Source organism: Esox lucius, chromosome 15 (assembly GCF_011004845.1).
Source record: "Esox lucius isolate fEsoLuc1 chromosome 15, fEsoLuc1.pri, whole genome shotgun sequence".
NCBI lineage: Eukaryota > Metazoa > Chordata > Actinopteri > Esociformes > Esocidae > Esox > Esox lucius.
Window position 1 is genome coordinate 14750684 of NC_047583.1, and position 22008 is coordinate 14772691.

The window sequence follows — 22008 nt, forward strand, 5'->3', positions numbered from 1 at the left end:
TGGCGACCTAAACAGTTAGCCTAAACCTCAGTATAACAGTAAACCTAATCGTAACTCAAGGCCTTACAAAGTAGCCTGGCAAAGGGTCCTCATTTTTTTTGCGATGGTATAAAACAAACACGAACTTGCAGATCAAATGTAATGCAAGTTGTTTCTAAATCTTGAGATGGCTGTTGAATTTATCAACAAACAAGCAAACACATTAATCGTCAAACTTAAATCAACACCAGCTGGTATGGGTGATAACATAGATAGAAGAAATACTCAACATCACATGAATGAATATTTAATGTGAATATTTATCAATGAGCATTCCATGCCCATTCACTGTTTGTTTTTTTATTTCACAAACAAGTCAAAATCTGAGGTAAAAAAATAAATTATCATAAATTACATCTTGATAGATTTAACATTGGATGTTTTCATGGAAAACCCTTAACATTGTAACAATGAGGTCAAATCACAGTGGATGACATTGAGGTATGTATGTATGCAGGTACTGAACATGGAGTAAACATAAATTGAATACAACATTCATAGCTATTGATATACTATTCCCATTAAAGCACAAAACATAGTCAATTCTACAATACAGCATTATATCCAGTACCAGATCAAGGATATACAGCATGAAATATGAATATTTGGAATACCTCTGCATGCGTTTAAAACCAGAACAAAAACTTCATCCCCATCAGCAAAAGGTATAGCCATGCTCTCAGCTACATCAATGGTTTCTGGAAGAAGTTTATACTTGCTTAGTTAAACAACACATTTCCTAGATGAAATCCTCAAAGTGAAGTGGTGACCCCACAGCAGGACTCTGATATCCTATCACAGTCAGGAATATCAATTTCAGTGATAACCCAATCAACTTTGCTTCCATCATAAGGCCAACAAGGTTGGAGAGTTGAGGATATCAACAGATTCCGCCTTTCCCACTCCACTTTTGCGACCGTCAAACCCCTCTCCAAGAGAGTCAAGTTCGGGACAGGAGAACGTGAAGACAGACAGGTAGCTGCTACACGTGGGGGTGGAGGTCACAACAGGAGTGCTCAGGGGCTCTAGGTCATTAGACACTGATTTGTACAGGGTTTCCCAGTCCGTAACCCCAAGAGAGCCGCTCAGGTCAATATCTGGGACAGAGCGAGCAGTCTCAATGGAGATTTTCTCCTCCATGCTGGGCAGCAGATTGTCCAGGAGCCCCTCCTTCATGTCCAAAGAGGGCTCTAGATCACAGATGTTCTCTTCAGCATTAGCACAGAGTAAGATGTCTGAGTTTCCAGAGATTGCTATGGATGGGTCACTTGGGATGCCCATGTCCTGGAGCGAAGGGGCTTCCTGGGCACTGTCCTCAGTGAGCTTATCCCCCTCTGGGCTGGGAGGGATGTTGTGAGACCCATTGGGCTCTTGGAAAATGTCAAATTCTTCTGCAATTTGGCACACAGGTTTATGAGTAGCAAGGATAAATTCCAGCCTCTCTTTCTCTTTGAGGAGGTCAGCTATCTCTGTCTGCAAAGCTGCTTTTTCCTCCTCCAGCTGATCAGTCTCCTTTGAAAAGATCCAAAATAAAGAACACAAGAAAGTTAAATGGTTTTTCCAAATCAATTTACAGTACTGAGTGCATCCATATTCAAACTTTTTCACATTAACCCTCCATGGAAAACAAACTCAGCCCAGGCACACAAGAACCATACTAGCCTACCACTATAGATGACTATTTAAGAGGATGGTATTATAGTCATCCTGGTATCCAAGGCTTAACTTACAGCTTGCAGTGTATCAGTAAGTTCTCTCCGTCTGTTGCGACATTTGGCTGCAGCCATTTTATTTCTCTCTCTCCTCACCCTCTTCTTCTCTTCTTCCTCCGGAGAGAGCTGTTGGGTTCAGAGAAAAACGCCCGCACTGTGAAGAATCTGCTCATTTCATCTCCTAATCTCAGACTTCCGTTGCCAATTCCCGTTCTGGAGAGTAGAGAAAGCATCTCTCTGCAATGCGTCTAAAAATAGACTATTGTTGCAGACTCAATGTGACCTGAATATAAATGCTCTCCCCGATTTTTTGCACACAGCCAAACATACTGCTTTGTGGGCGCATGCAATTCTCCTCAACTGCTGGGAATTTATTTAGATGTTTACAATGTATTTTGTTTGATTAGCGATCAAAAAAGCGCTCTAACTAACCTGCTCGGTTTTCCCCTTCCTGACAGTGTTTTTTCCACTGTTCCCGCCTGCTTTGGGTGTTGCCTTGTGAGAGCTTTGCGCTTCATTGGTTTGCTTGCTACCAAGAGATGGGGAGACAGACGTTATAATAGTTGGCTGGACCATCCACTGCAAATCCGGGGTAGTCGAAATTGCAGTCACTGTTGGAACAAATGGAGTGACTGGTATATCCATGTCTGGGCAGAGATCCTGCAAAGGGTTACATTTTCACAGTTAATGATCTCTCACTGATGCTAATCAGCATTTGCTCAATTATTTCACTGTACATTTAGTCAATAAACATTTAAATTCTAATGACAGACAAAGCAATTTGCTACTACATTTGAATTGGAAATGTCTGTGCTTCATTGACATGGCATGCAACCTATGGGATTTCTTAAAATATATCTAGACATCTAAAAATAGTCTCCTCCGAATCAATATTTGACTTTATCATTGTTACTGACGTCAACACTGACGCATGGATGCTGTGGAGGCTCCTGAATGGATTTATTTTTCTCAATGAACCGCTGCATCAACATGCTATTGCGTTTTCAATGCCTCACACTTGGATTTTGGAATAGGAGGGAGAGTATTTACCATATGAACAGGAATTGTAAGGTAGAATATTACCCCTGACCCATTCCGGCAATATACATGAAGACTAAATATATAATATCCTATCATGGATTTCATTCAAATGAATGCTATTATAGATTAACATTGATAAAGGACTGCATTGAACCACATTTACCTAAATAATCGTTCTGAATATTATACATCATTGCATCACCACATGATAAATTCATACCTGTGCACTGCTCTCTGACGGCGAAGCCGAAGAGCTGGAGTCTTCCTGCGTCTTCTGATAGTACGTCGTCAGGGTATCCCCAACAGAATATTCTGTGCTGCAGCGAGACATTGAATCGAAGTCAGAGTTAAGAAACATGTCTTAAAATATTCTTTAGCAAATATGACAATCACCCTTTTCGTCAAAATGCAGCTTTTATCCCCCCCCAGTAGCTTCTATTCCAGGTTTATACCTGGTAACTGATAGACTCGTGTGCAAGCCCCTCCTTTTATATGCCTACTCCGCTAGACTTTTATGAATGAACAGAGGCTGTACCATCTTTCCATAGGGGAGGCACTGGACAATAAAACACACATTTAGCATATTTTAGATACACATCTGAAAAATGCTCAATATCATATAACTGAGTTGCACATTACTGATATGTACCCAGGTTAGCATACTGTTTCTCTTTTAGAAATGCGTTAATACAACAAACACCACAATTAAGTTTCACGTAGCATGCCCATTCATAAATTCAGAAACACGGTCTGTGCTATTGCCTTCGCACAAAAAAACAGCACGCTTCAATTGCCCTATAATGTAGTTGTGATTTGGTTTACAGATGACGCACCACTCTCGACCATGTTTAATTCCATATAAGGACACTGACGTCCAGGGAATCCTTTTTCAAAATTACATTTTTAACAAAACCGTATTAGCTACCTGCTCGATCTGCCAGTAATGGACCACAGTGTAGGCTAATACAATAATTACACAACATTACTTGTTTTTTTTATTTATTTTGTAGTAAGATCTGATATGAAGCGACACAAGACAAGCAACAGAAAATACAATGGATACGAAATATGAAAATTATGATGATTTAGATTTTTGATTCGTCTTCATGAGCGTTCCCTCGCTACACATAGCAGCAGAGAACAAATCACGTGACTTAACCCGGAACTGAATGAGCGCCTACGTTTTAGCGTCGAGCTAGTTTGTTACTGCTGTAGTGTACAGTCAGCTACAGTATGTCTAGATTTTGTGCATTACTAATACTTTTTCCGGTACTTTTTGATTTGACCTTTTCTATTACGTTTTATTTACCGGTAAATCTTAGAAAATGTTTGCGAGAAGAAATCCACAAAGACGTACTGGTCACAGGCGAATACGAAGTTAGCGAACAACCCAATGCGAAAACCAATCTCAAGGTAACACGTATAGCTAGCTTGCTAGATGCATTAGCTGTGCTAGCTAGACTGTATGAAATCCTTGCAATAAAATTGTAGTTAACTTTAGTATTTGAAATGGAAGTCCGACACATCATTTGCGTCATCATGCTAGCCGGTTTAAAAATATCAGTTGACATTTTTATTGACCATGTTCGCTAACGCCGGCTTACATTTGGTATAGGAACTAGAAAAAAAACATGCTGTCATGTAGGTTCGAATGAATACTGTAAATAACTTAAGTCATCAATATCTATGAAAATAATGTAGTCATGTAACCATAACATCAGCTAGTTGATTTGAATTCACCCACCTGTGTTTGGGTGAGCCATATTTTTCACCATATGTTTAATTTCCATTTCAGATCACAGATTCCTCAGGTCATACCTTGTACTCCAAAGATGATGCGTCAAAGGGGAAGTTTGCATTTACAACAGAGGACTATGATATGTTTGAGGTTTGCTTTGAAAGCAAATCCCCCTTTGGTGAGTGTTTAACCAGATGTCACAGCAGTTCAGAAAGTATTGGGAGTGTACAATCATTATTTCTATTGTTGGGGTCTAGGTACTGGGAAGGTCCCAGACCTGCTGGTCAATTTAGACATGAAGCATGGTGTGGAGGCAAAGAACTATGAAGAGGTAAGTTCCAATGGCCTTTCTGTTTTTTTGGGGGGGGGGGGGGGGGGGGGGGGGTTGTTGCCATGAGTCAGCATAAGAATGTCATGCTCCATGCCAATATACATGGAGCATGACATTGTGCCAGGGAGCTTCATTCAATACCTGTGTCTCATCTGATTCCTACTGTCAGTAAAAGCATTGAAAAAACAAAAATAGGGAGCAAGACTGATGAAACAAAAATGTTTCAGCTGCTGTGTATCATGAAAACTGACATGCTATAAAAAAAAAAATCCTGCCTTTATCTACTCCACAATGTCACACACTCATGCCATATCATACTCTATTAAATGTGACTTAAGGACATTCCAGTGGGGTTTATTCTGTATATTGCGATGTTAAGGCACAAAAAGTGTCCCTTTGTGACGCTATACACAACTGATTTTCTTTTCAGATTGCAAAAGTTGAGAAGTTGAAACCCTTAGAAGTTGAACTAAGACGCCTGGAAGACCTGTCGGAGTCCATTGTTAATGACTTTGCCTACATGAAGAAAAGGGAAGAGGAAATGAGGGACACCAATGGTAAGTGCAATGTGAAGGCGTCCAGTTGACATTTTCTGGTCCAAGGCTTCATGTGACTGGAGCATTTTCAGACTCTTTTTGCCAAGCATTGTGAAATGAGTAAACCTTGGTTTAAACAACCTCATGGCTGCTATTTTTTCTCCTCACATTGCAGAGTCCACCAACACACGTGTTCTGTACTTCAGCATCTTTTCCATGTGCTGTCTAATTGGGTTGGCAACATGGCAGGTCTTCTACTTGCGACGTTTCTTCAAGGCAAAGAAGCTGATTGAGTGAAGCCATCTCTAAAACAAGGACCATCATGTTGAGGACATTTGGGAAATGGTATTGGGTGACCTGTTTGTGAGATTGGTTTTTGGAAAAGCCCCACCTTACAATTGTAAATTATTTCAGTTTAATCTTTGTTACAGCTTCAGTTTTTTGTACTAGCCCCTCATCCGTCTGTTTTAATTAAAAAACAAACAGAACATAGATCCATTATTTTAACATTGTCATGTACTATTTTTGCTTAGATTTTCTTGTTTCAGTAAATACTGTTTAAAAATACAAGTACAAGAAACAGCCCTTCAAATGTTCAACTTTTGTTATGCAAAACATATTTTCCCAGTATGTCAGGTACATGGTAGTGTTTTTGATTAAAAAATACATTTTCACTGATCTAATTTCACTGGTCCTTTTTGTATTCTTGTTATAAACATTACAGCATGCACAAAAATACCCAAAAGATGAACAGTACCAATGTATGTCTTATTTTAAATAATAGATAATTCATTCATTTTATAGTTTAACATCTCCATAAAGTACCCAGGCTTTGTACATCCTTCTCAATTTTCTGAGGTTTGGTTTGTGTGGTTCCTGTAAAACAGAAAGGAAAAAAAAATACCTTTGAGCATCTTCTGACTGTGGAACAGGACTTAACATTACATATTTCCAGAAGCTAAGCAAAATGTGTCTGCAGTGACCACATCATGGCTGATTTAGTGTTTGCCAATTGCGGTACCTCTTGGTCATTCAAGTGTAGGATGTCTACCAGTGGGGCGATAGATGGGCGGCCGTGAGCACACTGGAAGGGCAGTTGACATAAAGACAGACAGCCAACCAAGCTGCAACACTCCTCCTTACTGAGGCGGTCATTGAATTTGACTGCACCTGTTTGGGTCATCATACACATATGACACTAATTGTAGTATAACAAAGACATGAGCACTGTATACAAAAGTATGATCACTATACAAACAATTAACTGAAATGACACTTACCATGACATGCAATGGAGGCTAGGACTTTATGGACTGTAAGTGGCAATGTGCCTTTTACTCTGCCAGTTGAACGAAGTGACTGAGAAAAACAGTAACAGACAAAGAGAAATTAACTTGTATCCATACACAACTTACAGAGCACTAAGTATTGGGACTGTGAGCCATTGTTCATTCTTTTGTATCTACTTTGGGATTTCAAATCAAACTATTTAAATTCTGAGGGTATTTGTATATGCCCGCACACAAGCCAACTGAAATAAGGGAACTGTGGGTGGTTGATGTTAAAGCATTAAAAAAATACAGAATATCAGGTATGAAATACATAGAGTTTGCTACTTTCTACCACTGTACTAACTGACAGGATCACTGCTTGATCTAAAGTTATTATTTAAAACATTCAAAGCAATGTCCACGTAAAACAAAAAAAAGTACCAAAAAATAAAAGTGCTAATTTGTGAGGGTCTTCTACACCTAGTTGAGTAAGGACCCTCCAACCATAAAGATGTCCAGATAATAGCCCTTTTAAATATCAAAATATTTTGTCGGTAACAAATGTTATTGGGTATAAGTTTATTAAAATGTGGTTAAACTTGGGAAATATCCCCCACACAAATACACATCTGCGTCAACCTACTACGTACTGGAGAGAGTAGATTAAATATTTTTTCTTTTGAAAAAAAATTATGTTTGAAACTTCATTAACTTGCCTGAGACAGTTAGACACTGCATATTTATTTGAAAAATACAATATAAAATGCTTATTATATAGGTCTAAAAATAAGCCAAACAAAGCTGTTTCTTCTTAACCATAAAATGAAAAGTTTTCCCAAAATTCTTGAAACATTGGAGTAAAGAAAGCTGTGTCATGTCAACCATTCATAAATAAGTGTCAATCATGAATTGTAAAATCAGTGTGTACCCAAATGCCCTGAAATCCGAGCTGAGAATCTAAACTGTAACCGTAAAATAATTTTTGGCATATAGAGCCAAAGGACTTTTGGCATATAGAGCCAAAGGAAGAAGAAAGTCCTACACTGTCCCACTGTTTGCAAAGGGGCACTGTATTAAACCCAATTCAACGTTCTTTCCAACAAGGCAGTAGACAATTCATGCTCACCTCAATTTGCTCTTGAAGGTACTCCTGGTAGGAAGTTGAATAAAGAGAACATTTATAGAAATATGGGTATCATTTTTAATTAATAATGAAAAACTGAATATCTCATTGCTGACAAGAGAGAATACTGAGATCACCCCCACTATGCCTTTGATGACCGACTGCCTCCCTCGGCGAAGCTCATTGCTCTCCTTCTCTGTGAAACACATTGGCACCTTTCTTACCAGCACCAGGGGTTCTGTCTGTGAAAACTGCATTTTAAGACCCAGGGCCCTCCAGAAGGTCTGGCAGGACCTGTAGGAAGGACATTTCTAGAATCCATTATTAAAATAGCAGACGCTGTGGCGCCACCAATAATCAGCCACTATGGACCCAAACACCAAATGGAGACGTAAAGGCTTCTGTCTTAGGTTAACAGCTGGGTTAATCAACTGCACACACCCACTTCATGTCTTTTGGATGGTCAGCAGGGTTACTCGACTACATAGAAGTAGCAGAACACTTACCTGAGCAGCCTCAGCTCGTCCTCTGTCACGCTGACCTCCAGTGGCGGGGTTACAGTGGATGAACACAGCAGCCTCCCCCCCACTGCCTCTGAGTCATCCTCGTATGAATCTGCATCATTACACAGCGGAATGTGAGATTATACTTCCAACTAAGTTCCTCAATCACCAGGTATATTCATTACATGACTCTGTGGCAAAGAAGCGTGCAGGCAATATATTGTACATAAGTACATGTACACATCACAAACATCTTGCCAACAATTTAGCATTTCTTAAATGTTAGCAGTTGTGAGCAGTTCACAATTATAAAGCTCCATAATTTTTTCCCCACATATTGTACATTACACACTGATGAGCCAAAACATTATGACCACTCACAGGTGAAGTGAATAATGTTGATCATATCCTAACATCTATCAAGGTCTGGTAGATTAGATGGTAAGCAATCAATCAGATCTCCTGGTCAAAGTGTTGGATGCAGGAGTAAAGACCTGAGTGAAAACACCTACAATGGGCACACAAGTATCAGAATTGGACCGTGGAGCAGGAAAAGAAGGTTGCCGGGTCCAATGAGTCCCGTTTTCTTTTACATCACATGGACGGCCGTGTACGTGAGAGCCGTTTACCTGGGGAAGGGATGTCACCAAGGTGCACTGTGGGAAGACGACAAGCTGGTGGAGGGAGTGTGATGATCTTTGGCAATATTCTGCTGGGAAACCCTGGGTCTGAGCATTCATGTGGATGTCAATTTGACAGGTGCCACCTACCTAAACATCATTGCAGACCAGGAACATCCCATCATGGCAATGATATTCCCTGGTGGCAGTGGCCTCATTTGGCTGGATCATGTGCCCTGCCACACTGCACACATTGTTCGGGTATGGTTTGAGGAACACGAGTTCAAGGTGTTGCCTTGCCTTCCAAATTCCCCAGATTTCAATCTGATTGAGCATCTGTGGGATGTGCTGGACCAACAAGTCCAGGCCACGGCGGCTCAACCTCACAACTTACAGGACTTGAAGGTTCTGCTGCTAATATCTTGGTTACAGATACCACAGGACACCCTCATGGGTCTTGTAGAGTCCCTGTTCAGGCAGCACGCAGAGGACCAACAGCACATTAGGCAGGTGGTCATAATGTATTGGCTCATCAGTGTATATGCTGTTACTTAACATTTACACTGAAAAGTTTCACCATCCTGAAAAGCATGGAATAAGTAAATTACATTAAAAAAAAAGGTTTTACCTGCAACTAATTTCTCAAGACGAACTCTCTCATGTGCAGCATGTTGATCCACAAGCACTAAAAGGTTACCTGAAATAAAATAAAAAGTATGATTTATCTTTTTTCCTTAAATTAGATATTTTTTAAAAAATAAGACCACATCACTTAGAAAGCAAAGTACATTACTTTAAAAAACGGTGAAAAGCTAAATCCACGACACGCTTGAATACAGGGTGTGTCAACTTAATCATAAAAAATTTACTGAAATTCTTTGAATTTTGTAGGACCTACACCTTCGAGCTACAGCAATATTGCTGATAGTCTGACAAGTGATGACACAACTACACCTTGACTGAAATAACTAATAACATTATCTATAATATTTATATTTCAATAGGTTTTCTTGTTGAGGACTGACAGTCTATTTTCAATGTCTGTTGTCAAAAACCATCAGTTTACCATTAGTTTCACCGCAGGCAGCAGGCTCATGGTCTTGTGTGTTGATTAGACATGCAAGAAACTTCTTATCCACTTGATGGATAACCTAAAAGATGAGAAGTAACATGCTGTTACTGTTACAAATCACTATTGTAAATCAGCCAACAACTGATCTTGTTCCCAGACAATTCCACCCAAATTTGTGCTTGGTACAATTGCCTGAGGACAAGGTTAGCCAACAACTATAATATGAATAAAAGGCTAATTATATATTTGCCTTCATTGAGTGGATCATGTCCTTGGAGAAGCGGTATGGAAAGAGTATGTTATGAATCTTCACAGCCAGTCCTTCAGCTTTTCCACTTGATATGTCCACACCAATCTGGCCAGACAGTTAAAATAAGGAATAATGCACTTTGTTTTGAAAAGACAACACACTTTTGGACAAGACCAACCTCAATGTATCCATTTGATAATAATAAAAAAGTAAATGAATAGAAGTCCCTAAATAATTTTGTGTAGGACATTTGTCGCTGGACTGAAGCAGGACGTCTATTTGTTTTGGTGTGACATTTTAACATCTGGCTTACCATAGGAGGTCGTGCAAACACAGGGTTAGCCCACGAAGAGTACAGCGAGGACAGTGAATTAGGGTTGAGAATGTCATCTATTAAAAACAACAAGAACATAAACTGTGGGCTAATAATACACACATGCAGCATTCTGATCTAAGTTATTGCTGAAAACCTCCAAAATACCTCCATTATCAGGCCCTGAACTAAGCACTCTCCCTGGCTTGGACTTGGGAAGAAAGGGCAAGACTAGATTCATCTGAAATGGGTAACACCTGTACTCGACCCCTGAAGTGGAATGAGAGAAAGCAAGGTGGTATACACTAACAAAAGGAGAAAGAAAAATACTCTTTTATTTAAATTACAAAAATAAAAGTAATGTAGTATTTGTATACAGTACAAATCCAGTCCTCAATATATGTTAGAATCATCTTTGGCAGTAATTACAACTGTGAGTCTTTGTAAAGTCTTTAAAAGATTTGCACACCTAGATATTAATTCTACGACAAGTTAATTCCTGATTTCAATGATGGACAACTAAGAACACAAACCATAGTGAAAAATTTATTATACCCACTGATTGAACATACAGTTGTGCTCATAAGTTTGCATACCCTGGCAGAAATTGTGACATTTTGGCATTGATTTTGAAAATATTGTTACAGACACACAAGGTGATACAAATAGGTGAAAATGGCCATTAAAAACGAAACTTCCCACACGTGGCTTTTTAAATAGTAATTAGTGTCTGTGTATAATTAGTCAATGAGTTTGTTAGCTCTCACATGGATGCACTGAGCAGGCTGGATACGGAATCATGGGGAGCAGAAAAGAACTGTCAAAAGACCTGCGTAACAAGGTAATGGAACTTTATAAAGATGGAAAAGGATATAAAACGATAGGTGAAGTAGAAAGATTTCAGCCAAAACCACCAGAATAATTGTTCAGGATACAAAGAAAAACCCACAGGTAACCACAGGAGAAATACAGGTTGCTCTGGAAAAAGACGGTTTGGTTGCCTCAAAGCTTCTGGCACACTGTAATTTGGAGTGACGAGACCAAAATAGAGCTTTATGGTCACAACCATAAGCTCTATGTTTGGAGTGGGGTCAACAAGGCCTATAGTGAACAGAATACCATCCCCACTGTGAAGCACGAAAGCTGCGCATGGGACGCTCTTGGACTTTCCAGCACGACAATGGCCCTAAGCACAAGGCCAAGTTGACCCCCCCAGCGGTTACAGCAGAAAAAGGTGAAGGTTCTGGTGTGGCCATTGTGGACCTTAATATCATCGAGCCACTCTGGGGAGACTCAAACATGCGGTTCATGCAAGACGACCAAAGACTTTGCATGACCTGGAGACATTTTGCCAAGAAGAATGGGCAGCTATACCACCTGCAAAAATTCGGGGCCTCACAGACAACTATTACAAAAGACTGCACGCTGTCATTAATGCTAAAGGAGGAAATACACAGCATTAAGAACTAAGGACACGCAGACTTTTGAACAGGGGTCAGTTCTTTTTTTTTTCTCTTTGTTGCCATGTTTTATGATTGTGCCATTCTGTTTCAAACATAATTATGTAGCTCAGCACTTTCAACAAATCTCCCAGTCTTTACAGTTGAATCTGTGCTTGAAATACAGACATATTGAGGAAGAGGTGGTCATAAAGAAAACATACGCAAATCTAAATTTTTTTCATACTGACTTCATGAAGCGAACTCAATTTGTTTTAGGCAAGTCACATCGACATACTTCCCAATTCAGGCATACCTACACAAATGGGGTTAACTGATGCAAAAACTAATAGTTATTTTTCCTTACTAAAATAGTTTTTGATTATTTTAAATAGATTATATAATCACACTGTTACACAAGTAATACTTCAATCCATTGTACATCCTCAAACCTGTTTCAAAAATCCAAAGCTAATGTTACTGTCAAATATAATACATCCAATATTAGGATCTAAACTGTCAACGAAACGAATAATACGTCCTAAAATGTTCTTACCGTTTTTGGAGGTTACACTGATTGCCATGTTGGAAACATCTGACGTGCAGCGCGCTTGTGTCTCTTCAGCAGGAGGCGCTTCATATTTACTGAGTCCTGTCACTTTGTTGACGTATACTAGTTTCCCTACGGCGTCGTCATAGTGATGAAGCCAATCGCTTGATGCTGTGACTTTGTTTTCCTCTTTTTCATCCAGTGGAAGTTTAGTATTGAAGTTAAGATTCAGGCTTCGGTCATTGTATTTTTCTTCAGCATTGATGTCTAGAAGAGTACCGTTTGTTACAGTTTCTGGGAAACCGAGATCCTCACTTGAAGTAGCCTTTGGAGGATGTTCGAATGCACTGCTTGTAACCCCTGTTCTTAGGTGTTTTAAATGAGAGAGTTTGGCAGCAAGAGATGACATATTGCTTCGACTCTGTGTTGTAAGAGGATTTACTTTCATGGACATAGATAGCGTTAATGAGCTTTTGTGGTCCTTCATTTGATCCAGACGTGACTTTTTAATGTCATTTTCTTGATTTGTTTCATGAAGGGGCAAAACAGTCTTGGCATTAATTGCCGCGAATTCTGTCTGGGAAATTGAGGCATCCATTGCTAGATTATTGCTAACATTGTTGGAAAGTGGTTTGGAATTAGCAGGCTTCCCATATGTTCTTCTGAACCTGTCCAGAGATCCAGGCTCTTTATGTAAAGCCAGCTTTTGATAAGACATTAATTTAGAAATCTTTGCAGGGATGGCATTAGGCAAGTCCTTACTTTTTTTCTCACCAATTTTAATAAGCCCCGGGCCCTCCACTACAGTCAACTTTCGTTTTGTGGCAGGTATTTCACTAGATTCTAAAGCTAGTCCTTTTCTACTCTTGTGATGGGTATATTTTGGAGAGATAGAACTGCTATGAATGTATGGGTCTGATATAAAAATATTTTTTTGCTCACCAAGATTATGTTCTTTGTTCTGTATTTGAGGCGGTGAATGTTTGATGGAGACTGTCTCCGAATGGTTTGAATCACTGACAGAATCTGGTGCCCTCACAACACATTTTGAGGGGGAAACCTGCATTCTTGCATTATTTATCTCTGTTCCCCCCTTTAAACTAATTTTCTGATGTTCACTCTTTGTATAAATAAGACCATGTTGAGAGGATTCAGCACAAAAACCTTCAGATATATATGCATCAGACTTATTCTCCTTCGTAATGTCCTTGTAAGACTCATATCCTGAGCAATTTATAACTGATGAATACATTTTTGAATCAAACTGGAGAGCTTCTCTCAGTGTGTCACTTGAGCTTGGTTCACTTTGTCTGTTTGTGGGATAATGCACTTGTTCCTGTTCACATCCCTCAGGGACCTCACCATCACCTTGTTCGTCTTTTTTGTCACCCTCTGATTTAACTCCATCGTATGACTGGCACACACATTCTTTCTTGCAAGAACCTTCCGTGGGCCTTCTATGAACAGCTTCAGATGCAAGTGTCCTTCCAATGTTACATTCCAGGGCAACACCTTCCATCTGTGGTTGTACATCTTTTCCAATTGAGTCCTTACCTCCATCTGCGCTAGTCATTTGACCACTAAACACATTCTGAGAAACATCATCCAGGATATCCTCTGGGGAGAGTTCACATACCAAGTTCTCTCTTTTCAGGAATGCTTTCACAGCCTCTTCTATGCAGACTAGAAGTGTTTCCCAGGCTTTAAATTCAATCAGGGTCTTGGCAGGCTCAAAGCATATGTCATACTCAGAGTAGTGGCACTTAATATTGATGACATACATTCCATGTAGCTCTGTCCCTCTTCTCTGCTGTGGACTCCAAATAGCAGGTGTAACAGGGCTGTCACTGAGCCTACTTGAACTGCCTAATTTGCGCAGGAGAAGGTTTAGCAGCTTGTGGATATGGGTTTTGAGAAGGAGTCTTTCATTCACAAAGACGAATTGTAAGGTGTTGTTGTAGTGGCCTTCCCTTCCTATGTAACCGCTTACTTCAAACTGTGCATGGGAGTGGCTGATTTCACCAAGCTTTTGGGCCCTCCCTAAACCATGGATCTGAACAAACCTGTAGTAAGTGTTTTGTGCTTTGGAAAGCTGCATCACCATAGTCCCTGTGCAGTCATCTTTCAGCGTGAAGGAGACAGTGGGGTGCATGAGTGAAATAGCCTCAAATCTCTGTTTGATCCTTTCAAACTCAAGCACGCTATCCATCCTTTTTCTCCTCACTGGCATGTTGTAAAAGAAGTTACAAACAATGACAGTCGTCCCTGCCGAGGGGCGAGTATTCTCAGCCTCAAACATGTCCAAACTCTTGCCTTCCTTGAAGATTTTCACATGAGTCTTCCCAGAGATTTTGGTCCTAGATGATATTTCTACCAGCATGGCAAGACTGGCAATGCTGGCAAGAGCTTCTCCTCTGAATCCATAGAATTTCAGATTATCCAGGTCCTCTAAAGAACTACATTTGCTTGTGAAATATCGGTTTCCAACATACTCCATATCCTCAATGTCCATCCCGGAGCCATTATCTATAACCTGCACTTTGAAGGCTTTCATGTCCACCCTCACACCCACGCATGTTGCACCAGCATCAATACTGTTCAAAATAAGCTCCTCAAGACATTGCTGTAATGAAAATATAGCGATTCCAGACCGAAGCTTTGCTTGAACTTCTTTTGACAAATACTTAATCATACTTACAACTTTAGACTGTTGTTAATTTATAACGGCAACAATGGGCCACTGCACTTTCTAGCTAGCTTTCTTGCATACGTAAGTATAGCCAGCTAGCATGGTACTAACTGGTTATGGTTCAAACTACAGTGCATTCCAAAAGACGAAACGTTCCACAGCACAACTGAGCAGGAACCGTTAAGTTGAGAAATACGATCAGCCTGGAGATGGAACAGCGTTAAAGTCTGCTTTTACGAAACATTAATTCCAACCGCAACGCTTGTTTTTAAGGACTGATACCACTGTGAAGGGCAGCTTCTTCATATCATGCCGTTTTCACTCGCAGTAAAGTTCACGTATCAAACACTGCCCCCATTTGGCGTGAACGACCAGTCAACCCGTTGTAAATCGTTCCGCTCAAATCCAGGAAGCTCCTTCGCTCTTTTAACGAGATAACAAAACAAACGTATTTAAATGTCAAACGTTTTACTTGCAGGTTATAATACCAGATGTTTTATTTTCGGTTACGCCGATGCAGACGTTTTTCTTTTAATAGAAGCAAATTTAACGAAATATGGGAGAGATCAAACAACCTGAATTAGAAACGCAATTACGTATTGCTTGGTTGGGTTTTATGGCAAATAGTCTTTAAAACGAGTCAAATACAAGTTTTACTAGAAATCAACGATGGACCTATGAAATAAACACAGTTGAGGCCTTATGTCATTTGAAGGCGATACATTGCATTTGCAAACGTTTTTATTGACTGATTTACAAAGGCGGACCACATTCAGATTTATATATTTTTTTCATTAGTCTTTTGACCAATTATAAGATTAATTTGAAGACATTTAGCGAAAAAGAGCCAACATTGGGCTGCCTGCGTAATCCAACAACCAATCAACTTTTCATGAGGATGTCCGTATATTACATATTAAGTACCCTTTTAAAAGACACCCAGAGTTTGAACATTATGTGATGAGTCTATAACTTCACTTAGGTTGCATAATAAAGAGTACTATAGATTATACACTTTCAATGTATCGATAGCAACTGAATTTATTTTATATTTTACGTGCATTGTCGTTGTTCATGTTGTAATCTTGCTTGGCTGTTGTTACTGAATTTATTTTCAACACAAACGTTTACTACCTATATTAATGCATTATGTAAATACTAATAACACTTTTTGAAGAATCGCAAGAGCTTTAAAGCACAAAAAGCTATTTATAAAACCCAATCACATGATCAGCTGGACACTGATGGAAGTTATAAGGGAAGTGGTAACAGCGGAATTAAGAAAGTCTGAAGGCAAGCAGCAGTTTCCTCAAGGGGTCTTGTTGTCGCTGGCTTTTCCATTATACAAATCAGAACATTCAGCTTGCAATGCAATTCATTGACTCATTATGTAGCTTGTTACTCCATTCCTAGAACAATTAAGAACCCACTCAGATAACACTACAGCAGGAAAACAGTGTATTTAGTGAACATTGCACTCCTTGTCACTACTAGTCATTTGGCGGTGAGTGGAATATTAGCTCAACAAACTGGTATCCAGGATAAGATCATGGTATATAAAATAAACAAAATGAAAATAATGAAGAAAAAATTTGTATTTTTGTTTTTGGATTTTAAATAATACATGTTAATACACAATTCAGAGTTAATATCTAGGCCTTAAATAAATTAAATAAAGTTAGAATTATTTACAACACATTTTTGTTAGCTTTCATTACAGGAACATTTTAAATAGACACGCATTCCTTCAGGAATATAATACAATGTAAACTAAACTCAAGAGCGAATTATACTGAATGCTGAGTAATCCAAGCTCTCAACATTCTTTTCATTCTTGAATTCTGCTTTGATGATTTGTGACTTCGGGCTCCCAGTAGACTTCAGCCAATCCTGCATCTGTCTCACCTTGTTTTTCGGACCTTGAAGCTGTCCTTGCACAGTTCCTGACTCTGTGTTCTGCACCCAGCCAACCAAGCCTAGCTTTTTCCCCTCTGCCTGAAAAACACCAACATCAAGAAAGAAAGAGGTTATCATTACTCAGGAGTATGTCCTTAGAATCCAGCAACATATGTTTTTGTATCCAGCTCACAGCACTATAATCCTTGATGTACACTATTTCAAAAGTTTGGTATCACTTAGAAATGTCCTTTTTTTAAAGACCCCCCCCCCCCCCATTAAAATAACATAAAATTGATCAGAAATACAGTGCAGATATTGTTAATGTTCTAAATGACAATCGTAGCTGGGAATGGCTGATTTTAAATTGAATATCTACATAATAGATACTCAGAGGCCCAAAATCTGCAGCTATCAGTCCTTTGGTCCAATGGTACGTAGCGTTTGCTAATCCAGCCCCAGTGTACAACAGATTAAGAGGACAAATACATTAGTGTCTAGTTTGAGAAACAGATGCCTCCCAAGTCCTCGAATGGCAGCTTCATTAAATAGTACCTGCAAAACACCAGTCTTAACATCAATAGTGAAGAGGGGACTCCAGGATGCTGGCGTTCTAGGCAGAGTTGCAAAAAAAAAAAAAGCAATATTTCATACTGGCTAATAAAAAGAAAAGATTAAGATGGGCAAAAGAACACAGACATTGGACAGAGGAAAATTGGAAAAAAAGTCTAATGGACAGACAAAATGAAAGATATTGCTTGACGCAATCTGTCAAGCGTGGTGGAGGCAATGTGATGGTCTGGGGATTCTTTGGTGGTGGTAAAGTGGGAGATTTGTACAGAGTAAAAGGGATCTTGAAGAAAAAAGGGTATCACTCCATTTTGCAACACCATGTTAAACTTTGTGGACAACGATTGATTGGAGACACTTTCATCCTATGACAGGACAATGTCCCAAAGCACAGCTCCAAACAATGCAAAAACTATTTAGGGAAGAAGCAGTCAGCTGGTATTCTATCTATAATGGAGTGGCCAGCACAGTCACAGCAGAAAAACAGCTCAACCCCATTGAGCTGTTGTGGGAGCATCTTGACTGTAAGTGCCCATCAAGCCAATACAACTTGTGGGGGGTGCTTCAGGATGCATGAGGTGAAATCTCTTCAGATTACCTCAACAAATCGACAACTGATTTTACTTAAATTTATGTTTTTCTTGAAATTCTAATGTGTAGCACTTCTTAACCTGATTTTGAAAAGTGCTCTATAAATAAATATTATTATTATGCCGAAGTGGGCTGTAATTGCTGCAAGTGGAGGATTCTTTGACCAAAACGAAGTTTGAAGGACACGATTATTAGTTCAAACCTTGTCAGTGACTATATTTCCTATTCAACTTGCTATATTGCCTATTCAAACTCATGTAATGTATGTTTTCATGGAAAATAAGGACATTTCCAAGTGACCCCAAAACTTTGGAATGTAGTGTAGCTCTACAGGGTCTCTAGACCATTGCTGCTTACCCCTGCTAGCATGACTGAGTGACAGACAATAAATCAAACCATACATACATACAGCTGAGAACCTCCATGAGTAGCATTCAGTGCCTCTTTCCATTGGCCCTTAGATGCTCAAAAAGTTATACAGCTGCACCAATAAAAACATTGAGTGGCTGCATCACCACTTAATGAGGCAACGGCACTAGAGAGGGTGGTGCAGGTGGCCAAGCTCCTTGCTTTCCAGGACCTCTATACCAGGTACCGGTACTACATACAAACACATACACATACTGACCCGGTTACTTAACGCTTAACTACAGTATATGTATACTTTCCTCCTCCCCTGACCCTTCTGTTTTTGTTAATAAAATGCTCTGAATGTCCCTGAAGCCTTGTCCTGGTCCCTGTGTCCGAACACCCATTACGCTACATATAGCCGTGTTATTGACATTCCTTATTGTTATTCATTGTACATTAACAGTATATTCCTTCTGTAACTTATCAAATTGTTTCAGTCTCTTTTTAAACCCAACCCACATTTTGATATAAAACATAGTGGTGAGGTCTGTAGCTTGCACCTGTGATAAACCTATGTGCAATGAAAAGCAGCATCAAGAGGTTTAAGTGTGGATGCCGTAGCATGCCTGTAGATATCCCAATGATCTATAACAGACATAAAAATAACTTGCACAATTTGTATACATTTGTAGGGTTGTTTACAATCTAATGGCTTGACAATTTCTTTGCTTTTGCCAACCCAAGTTCAAATGTATTCTATTATTATCCCACAATAGTTGCAAGCATTTCCTGATTACATTCCCTTATTGTTTGAAGCAACTCTTAGAGCATGATTTCCTTTAAATGCGTTTTAGTTGTTAGTCCTGGGCAGTAGGAAGCCTCTGACTAGTAACTAAAAGTCTGCTAGATCAAATCACTGAGCTGGCAAGGTCTCAGAGCAGGGCAGACAACCCTATTAACCCTGTTAATCACAATGTGCTCTCAGTCAATGTTTCTGGTTACTCTGGGGAGTAATGTAAGGTTCTCCATCTGTATAAGAAGTCTGAAACCTGACAGTTGTGTTTGGGTGCGCAAGGATTTCCCACAAAGAGCCTTCTTGCTATGAAATGAAATTTCTTTAATGAAAGGGATTTGATATGTCCAGGGGAAGGGCTTAGAGAATGTAAGTGTCTGTTTTATCTTATGAACGCTGACATGCGGAAGTCAGTTATATCATTATAAATGTATCATCACAATCTTGAACACCAGTGATTGGCACTAATTTGTACCTGTACATGCCTTCTGCTGCTGCTGCATCTTAGTCCTTACAACTGGCATGGTCCCTATTTTACACAGTCAATTCACCACTTGTGTTACTGTAAGCATTGGCACAGGTACAAAACACTTTCAAATTACAATAATATTTGATTAATGACTAATGCCGTACTGATGTATTCTTACCTGAGTGTATTTTCGAAAAAATACACCTTGAACTCTCCCAAATATTTCATAATTTACTGAAATTAATTCTTCAGTCGACATCACTGCTCTCTAAATTAAATAGAAATAAGATTAATAAGGTGAAAATTAAACACAAATGTTAGTAGCTAAGCACCAATTTAGCTCATTGCAATCCCAAACATGGGGAACATTGACCATGTCACATGCATTATCTGCCTGAAAAAAATCTTATCCTGGTTAAAGATTTAGTCGGTGTATTATTTCAGACAGTAGTTGTAATAAGTTATACAAATGGTTCCCTGTTGTTTTTTTTTTTGCATAACACAGTATCTAATTATATTTTATGTCACCCATTTTGTATGATATATAGCTAAAACACCTGCAATTTTCTTTGCTGAACATTGTTTTTCTATCTTATGGTTATTCCTATAAATATATAGTAGATACAGAATTTCACAAATGCTTAATATCCCATAGTGAATCTATAAGATCTTTAAGACAAGCATTTTATATGCACCTGTGATATACCATTTACATATCCCTTTATCTCAAACCGAAAAACAACATCCTCCATTCAGTTCACTCAGGCCTACAGTCCCTCAGTATCCATCACTCAGGCCTACAGTCCCTCAGTATCCATCACTCAGGCCTACAGTCCCTCAGTATCCATCACTCAGGCCTACAGTCCCTCAGTATCCATCACTCAGGCCTACAGTCCCTCAGTATCCATCACTCAGGCCTACAGTCCCTCAGTATCCATCACTCAGGCCTACAGTCCCTCAGTATCCATCACTCAGGCCTACAGTCCCTCAGTATCCATCACTCAGGCCTACAGTCCCTCAGTATCCATCACTCAGGCCTACAGTCCCTCAGTATCCATCACTCAGGCCTACAGACCCTCAGTATCCATCACTCAGGCCTACAGTCCCTCAGTATCCATCACTCAGGCCTACAGTCCCTCAGTATCCATCACTGAGGCCTGCTATCCAAAATGTAACCTTTGCTACCACCTCCTATCCACGAAACATCAGCTGCTGTTGGTGTTAGGGGTGTTGCATCCCACTGGTTTTTCCTCTTACCTCAAACCCTACAATACCTGGCTGCCACCTATCTCTCTGACCCTTCTAGTCTATGCTCCCTGCTATTCCTGCTCCTCCACTGCTGGTCTCCTTGTCATCCGGCTATTGAGTTCTGCACAAGAGTCTGTTCCAACCCAACCCAAACCCCTGACTGAAAATCAATTCTGGACCTGGAAGCCAGTTCAATTTTGATTTTCATAGCTCCTCTCTAATCCGGGCCGGATTTAGCGCAGGGTGCAATTTAGGTACAGAAAACTAGCAGTATAACCAATTTGTAAGGCACAAATTGAATACTTCTGCCCCAAACCTTAACCCTTTCCATAAACCAGATTTGTATAAACACGCACGTAGCCAATTATATTAACTCCATCAGAATTATACAACTCGAGCCGTAAAATAATACAGCAAATATAAATATAGTTTCGAATTTCGAAAAAGAATGGAGAATGTAATGGCATGGTCAATAAATGTGAAAACTGAAGGAATCCGTCTGATAAAAAAATATTATTTTGAGCAGCTTCAACAAAACTAAGACAGGTACTCTACAACAGGCATGATCATGCTTAGCCACAACTGACTGTACTAGCCAGCTCTGTTTTCCATTTAGCTCGATTTAGCTAGCTAGTCGTAGCTTGCTAACCAAATCTGTGATCTTCCTTACAGCAAGCAGACACTGTTGTAATTGCTGATATCGTTTAGTAATTCATACCTTAGCTCAGTTAACTATCACCTGGAAGCACTGCAGTAATAAAAACAAGTATTACCTTGGGGAGCGTTGAACCGATTTGAACTCAGACGCCTTGTAATATCCGGTTATTGCTTCCGGATGGCATTAATGATCCAATCAGAAAACA

The 22008-nt window shown here is 39.5% G+C and overlaps 3 protein-coding genes across 11 annotated transcripts; 1 reads left to right on the plus strand and 2 right to left on the minus strand.

Annotated features, from left to right (window-relative positions):
* Nucleotides 1-304: 304 nt before the first annotated feature.
* fosaa (v-fos FBJ murine osteosarcoma viral oncogene homolog Aa) lies at nucleotides 305-4812 on the minus strand. 5 transcript variants are annotated; one of them, XM_010897885.5, is made up of 6 exons: nucleotides 3442-3669; nucleotides 3245-3348; nucleotides 3013-3109; nucleotides 2184-2362; nucleotides 1770-1877; nucleotides 305-1551 (listed from the first exon to the last, which is right to left on the minus strand). In XM_010897885.5, exons 4-6 carry the CDS (start codon nucleotides 2325-2327, stop codon nucleotides 886-888), a joined length of 918 nt encoding a protein of 305 aa, XP_010896187.1. In that variant the 5' UTR covers nucleotides 2328-2362; nucleotides 3013-3109; nucleotides 3245-3348; nucleotides 3442-3669; the 3' UTR covers nucleotides 305-885. The 5 variants fall into 5 exon arrangements, with proteins under 5 accessions (XP_010896187.1, XP_010896182.1, XP_010896183.1 ...); XM_010897881.5 differs by having other exon boundaries at nucleotides 306-1551; nucleotides 2184-2411; XM_010897884.5 differs by lacking the exons at nucleotides 3245-3348; nucleotides 3442-3669 and adding an exon at nucleotides 4537-4812 and having other exon boundaries at nucleotides 306-1551; nucleotides 2184-2411.
* LOC105026424 (transmembrane p24 trafficking protein 10) lies at nucleotides 3954-6072 on the plus strand. The gene is given in 5 exon segments (NM_001303929.1): nucleotides 3954-4205; nucleotides 4588-4708; nucleotides 4788-4861; nucleotides 5292-5418; nucleotides 5573-6072. Coding segments are annotated over 5 exon segments (624 nt in total). The 5' UTR covers nucleotides 3954-4025; the 3' UTR covers nucleotides 5695-6072.
* Nucleotides 5778-21994, minus strand: LOC105026423 (mutL homolog 3 (E. coli)). 5 transcript variants are annotated; one of them, XM_010897876.5, is made up of 13 exons: nucleotides 21919-21990; nucleotides 12545-17222; nucleotides 10718-10819; nucleotides 10550-10626; nucleotides 10237-10341; nucleotides 9981-10065; nucleotides 9543-9611; nucleotides 8298-8406; nucleotides 7929-8085; nucleotides 7795-7818; nucleotides 6678-6756; nucleotides 6419-6567; nucleotides 5778-6273 (listed from the first exon to the last, which is right to left on the minus strand). In XM_010897876.5, exons 2-13 carry the CDS (start codon nucleotides 15228-15230, stop codon nucleotides 6196-6198), a joined length of 3720 nt encoding a protein of 1239 aa, XP_010896178.2. In that variant the 5' UTR covers nucleotides 15231-17222; nucleotides 21919-21990; the 3' UTR covers nucleotides 5778-6195. The 5 variants fall into 5 exon arrangements, 4 of the variants coding, with proteins under 4 accessions (XP_010896178.2, XP_010896180.2, XP_010896189.2 ...); XM_010897878.5 differs by lacking the exon at nucleotides 10718-10819; XM_010897887.3 differs by lacking the exons at nucleotides 5778-6273; nucleotides 6419-6567; nucleotides 6678-6756; ... (6 more) ...; nucleotides 10550-10626; nucleotides 10718-10819 and adding an exon at nucleotides 20076-20165 and having other exon boundaries at nucleotides 16299-17222; nucleotides 21919-21994.
* Between the last annotated feature and the right edge of the window lie 14 nt (nucleotides 21995-22008).

Excerpts from the sequence above, each read along its gene's own strand:
- fosaa (XM_010897880.4), bottom strand. The coding sequence starts at position 3,150 with ATGTTTCTTAACTCTGACTTCGATTCAATGTCTCGCTGCAGCACAGAA. Across the intron at positions 1,878-2,183 it reads GGAAGGGGAAAACCGAGCAG|CTCTCTCCGGAGGAAGAAGA; the intron begins GTTAGTTAGAGC and ends TGAACCCAACAG. Across the intron at positions 1,552-1,769 it reads TTACTGATACACTGCAAGCT|GAGACTGATCAGCTGGAGGA; the intron begins GTAAGTTAAGCC and ends ATCTTTTCAAAG.
- LOC105026423 (XM_010897876.5), bottom strand. The coding sequence starts at position 15,230 with ATGATTAAGTATTTGTCAAAAGAAGTTCAAGCAAAGCTTCGGTCTGGA. Across the intron at positions 10,820-12,544 it reads CAGTGTAACCTCCAAAAACG|GGGTCGAGTACAGGTGTTAC; the intron begins GTAAGAACATTT and ends ATTCCACTTCAG. Across the intron at positions 10,627-10,717 it reads TTCAGGGCCTGATAATGGAG|ATGACATTCTCAACCCTAAT; the intron begins GTATTTTGGAGG and ends TGTTTTTAATAG.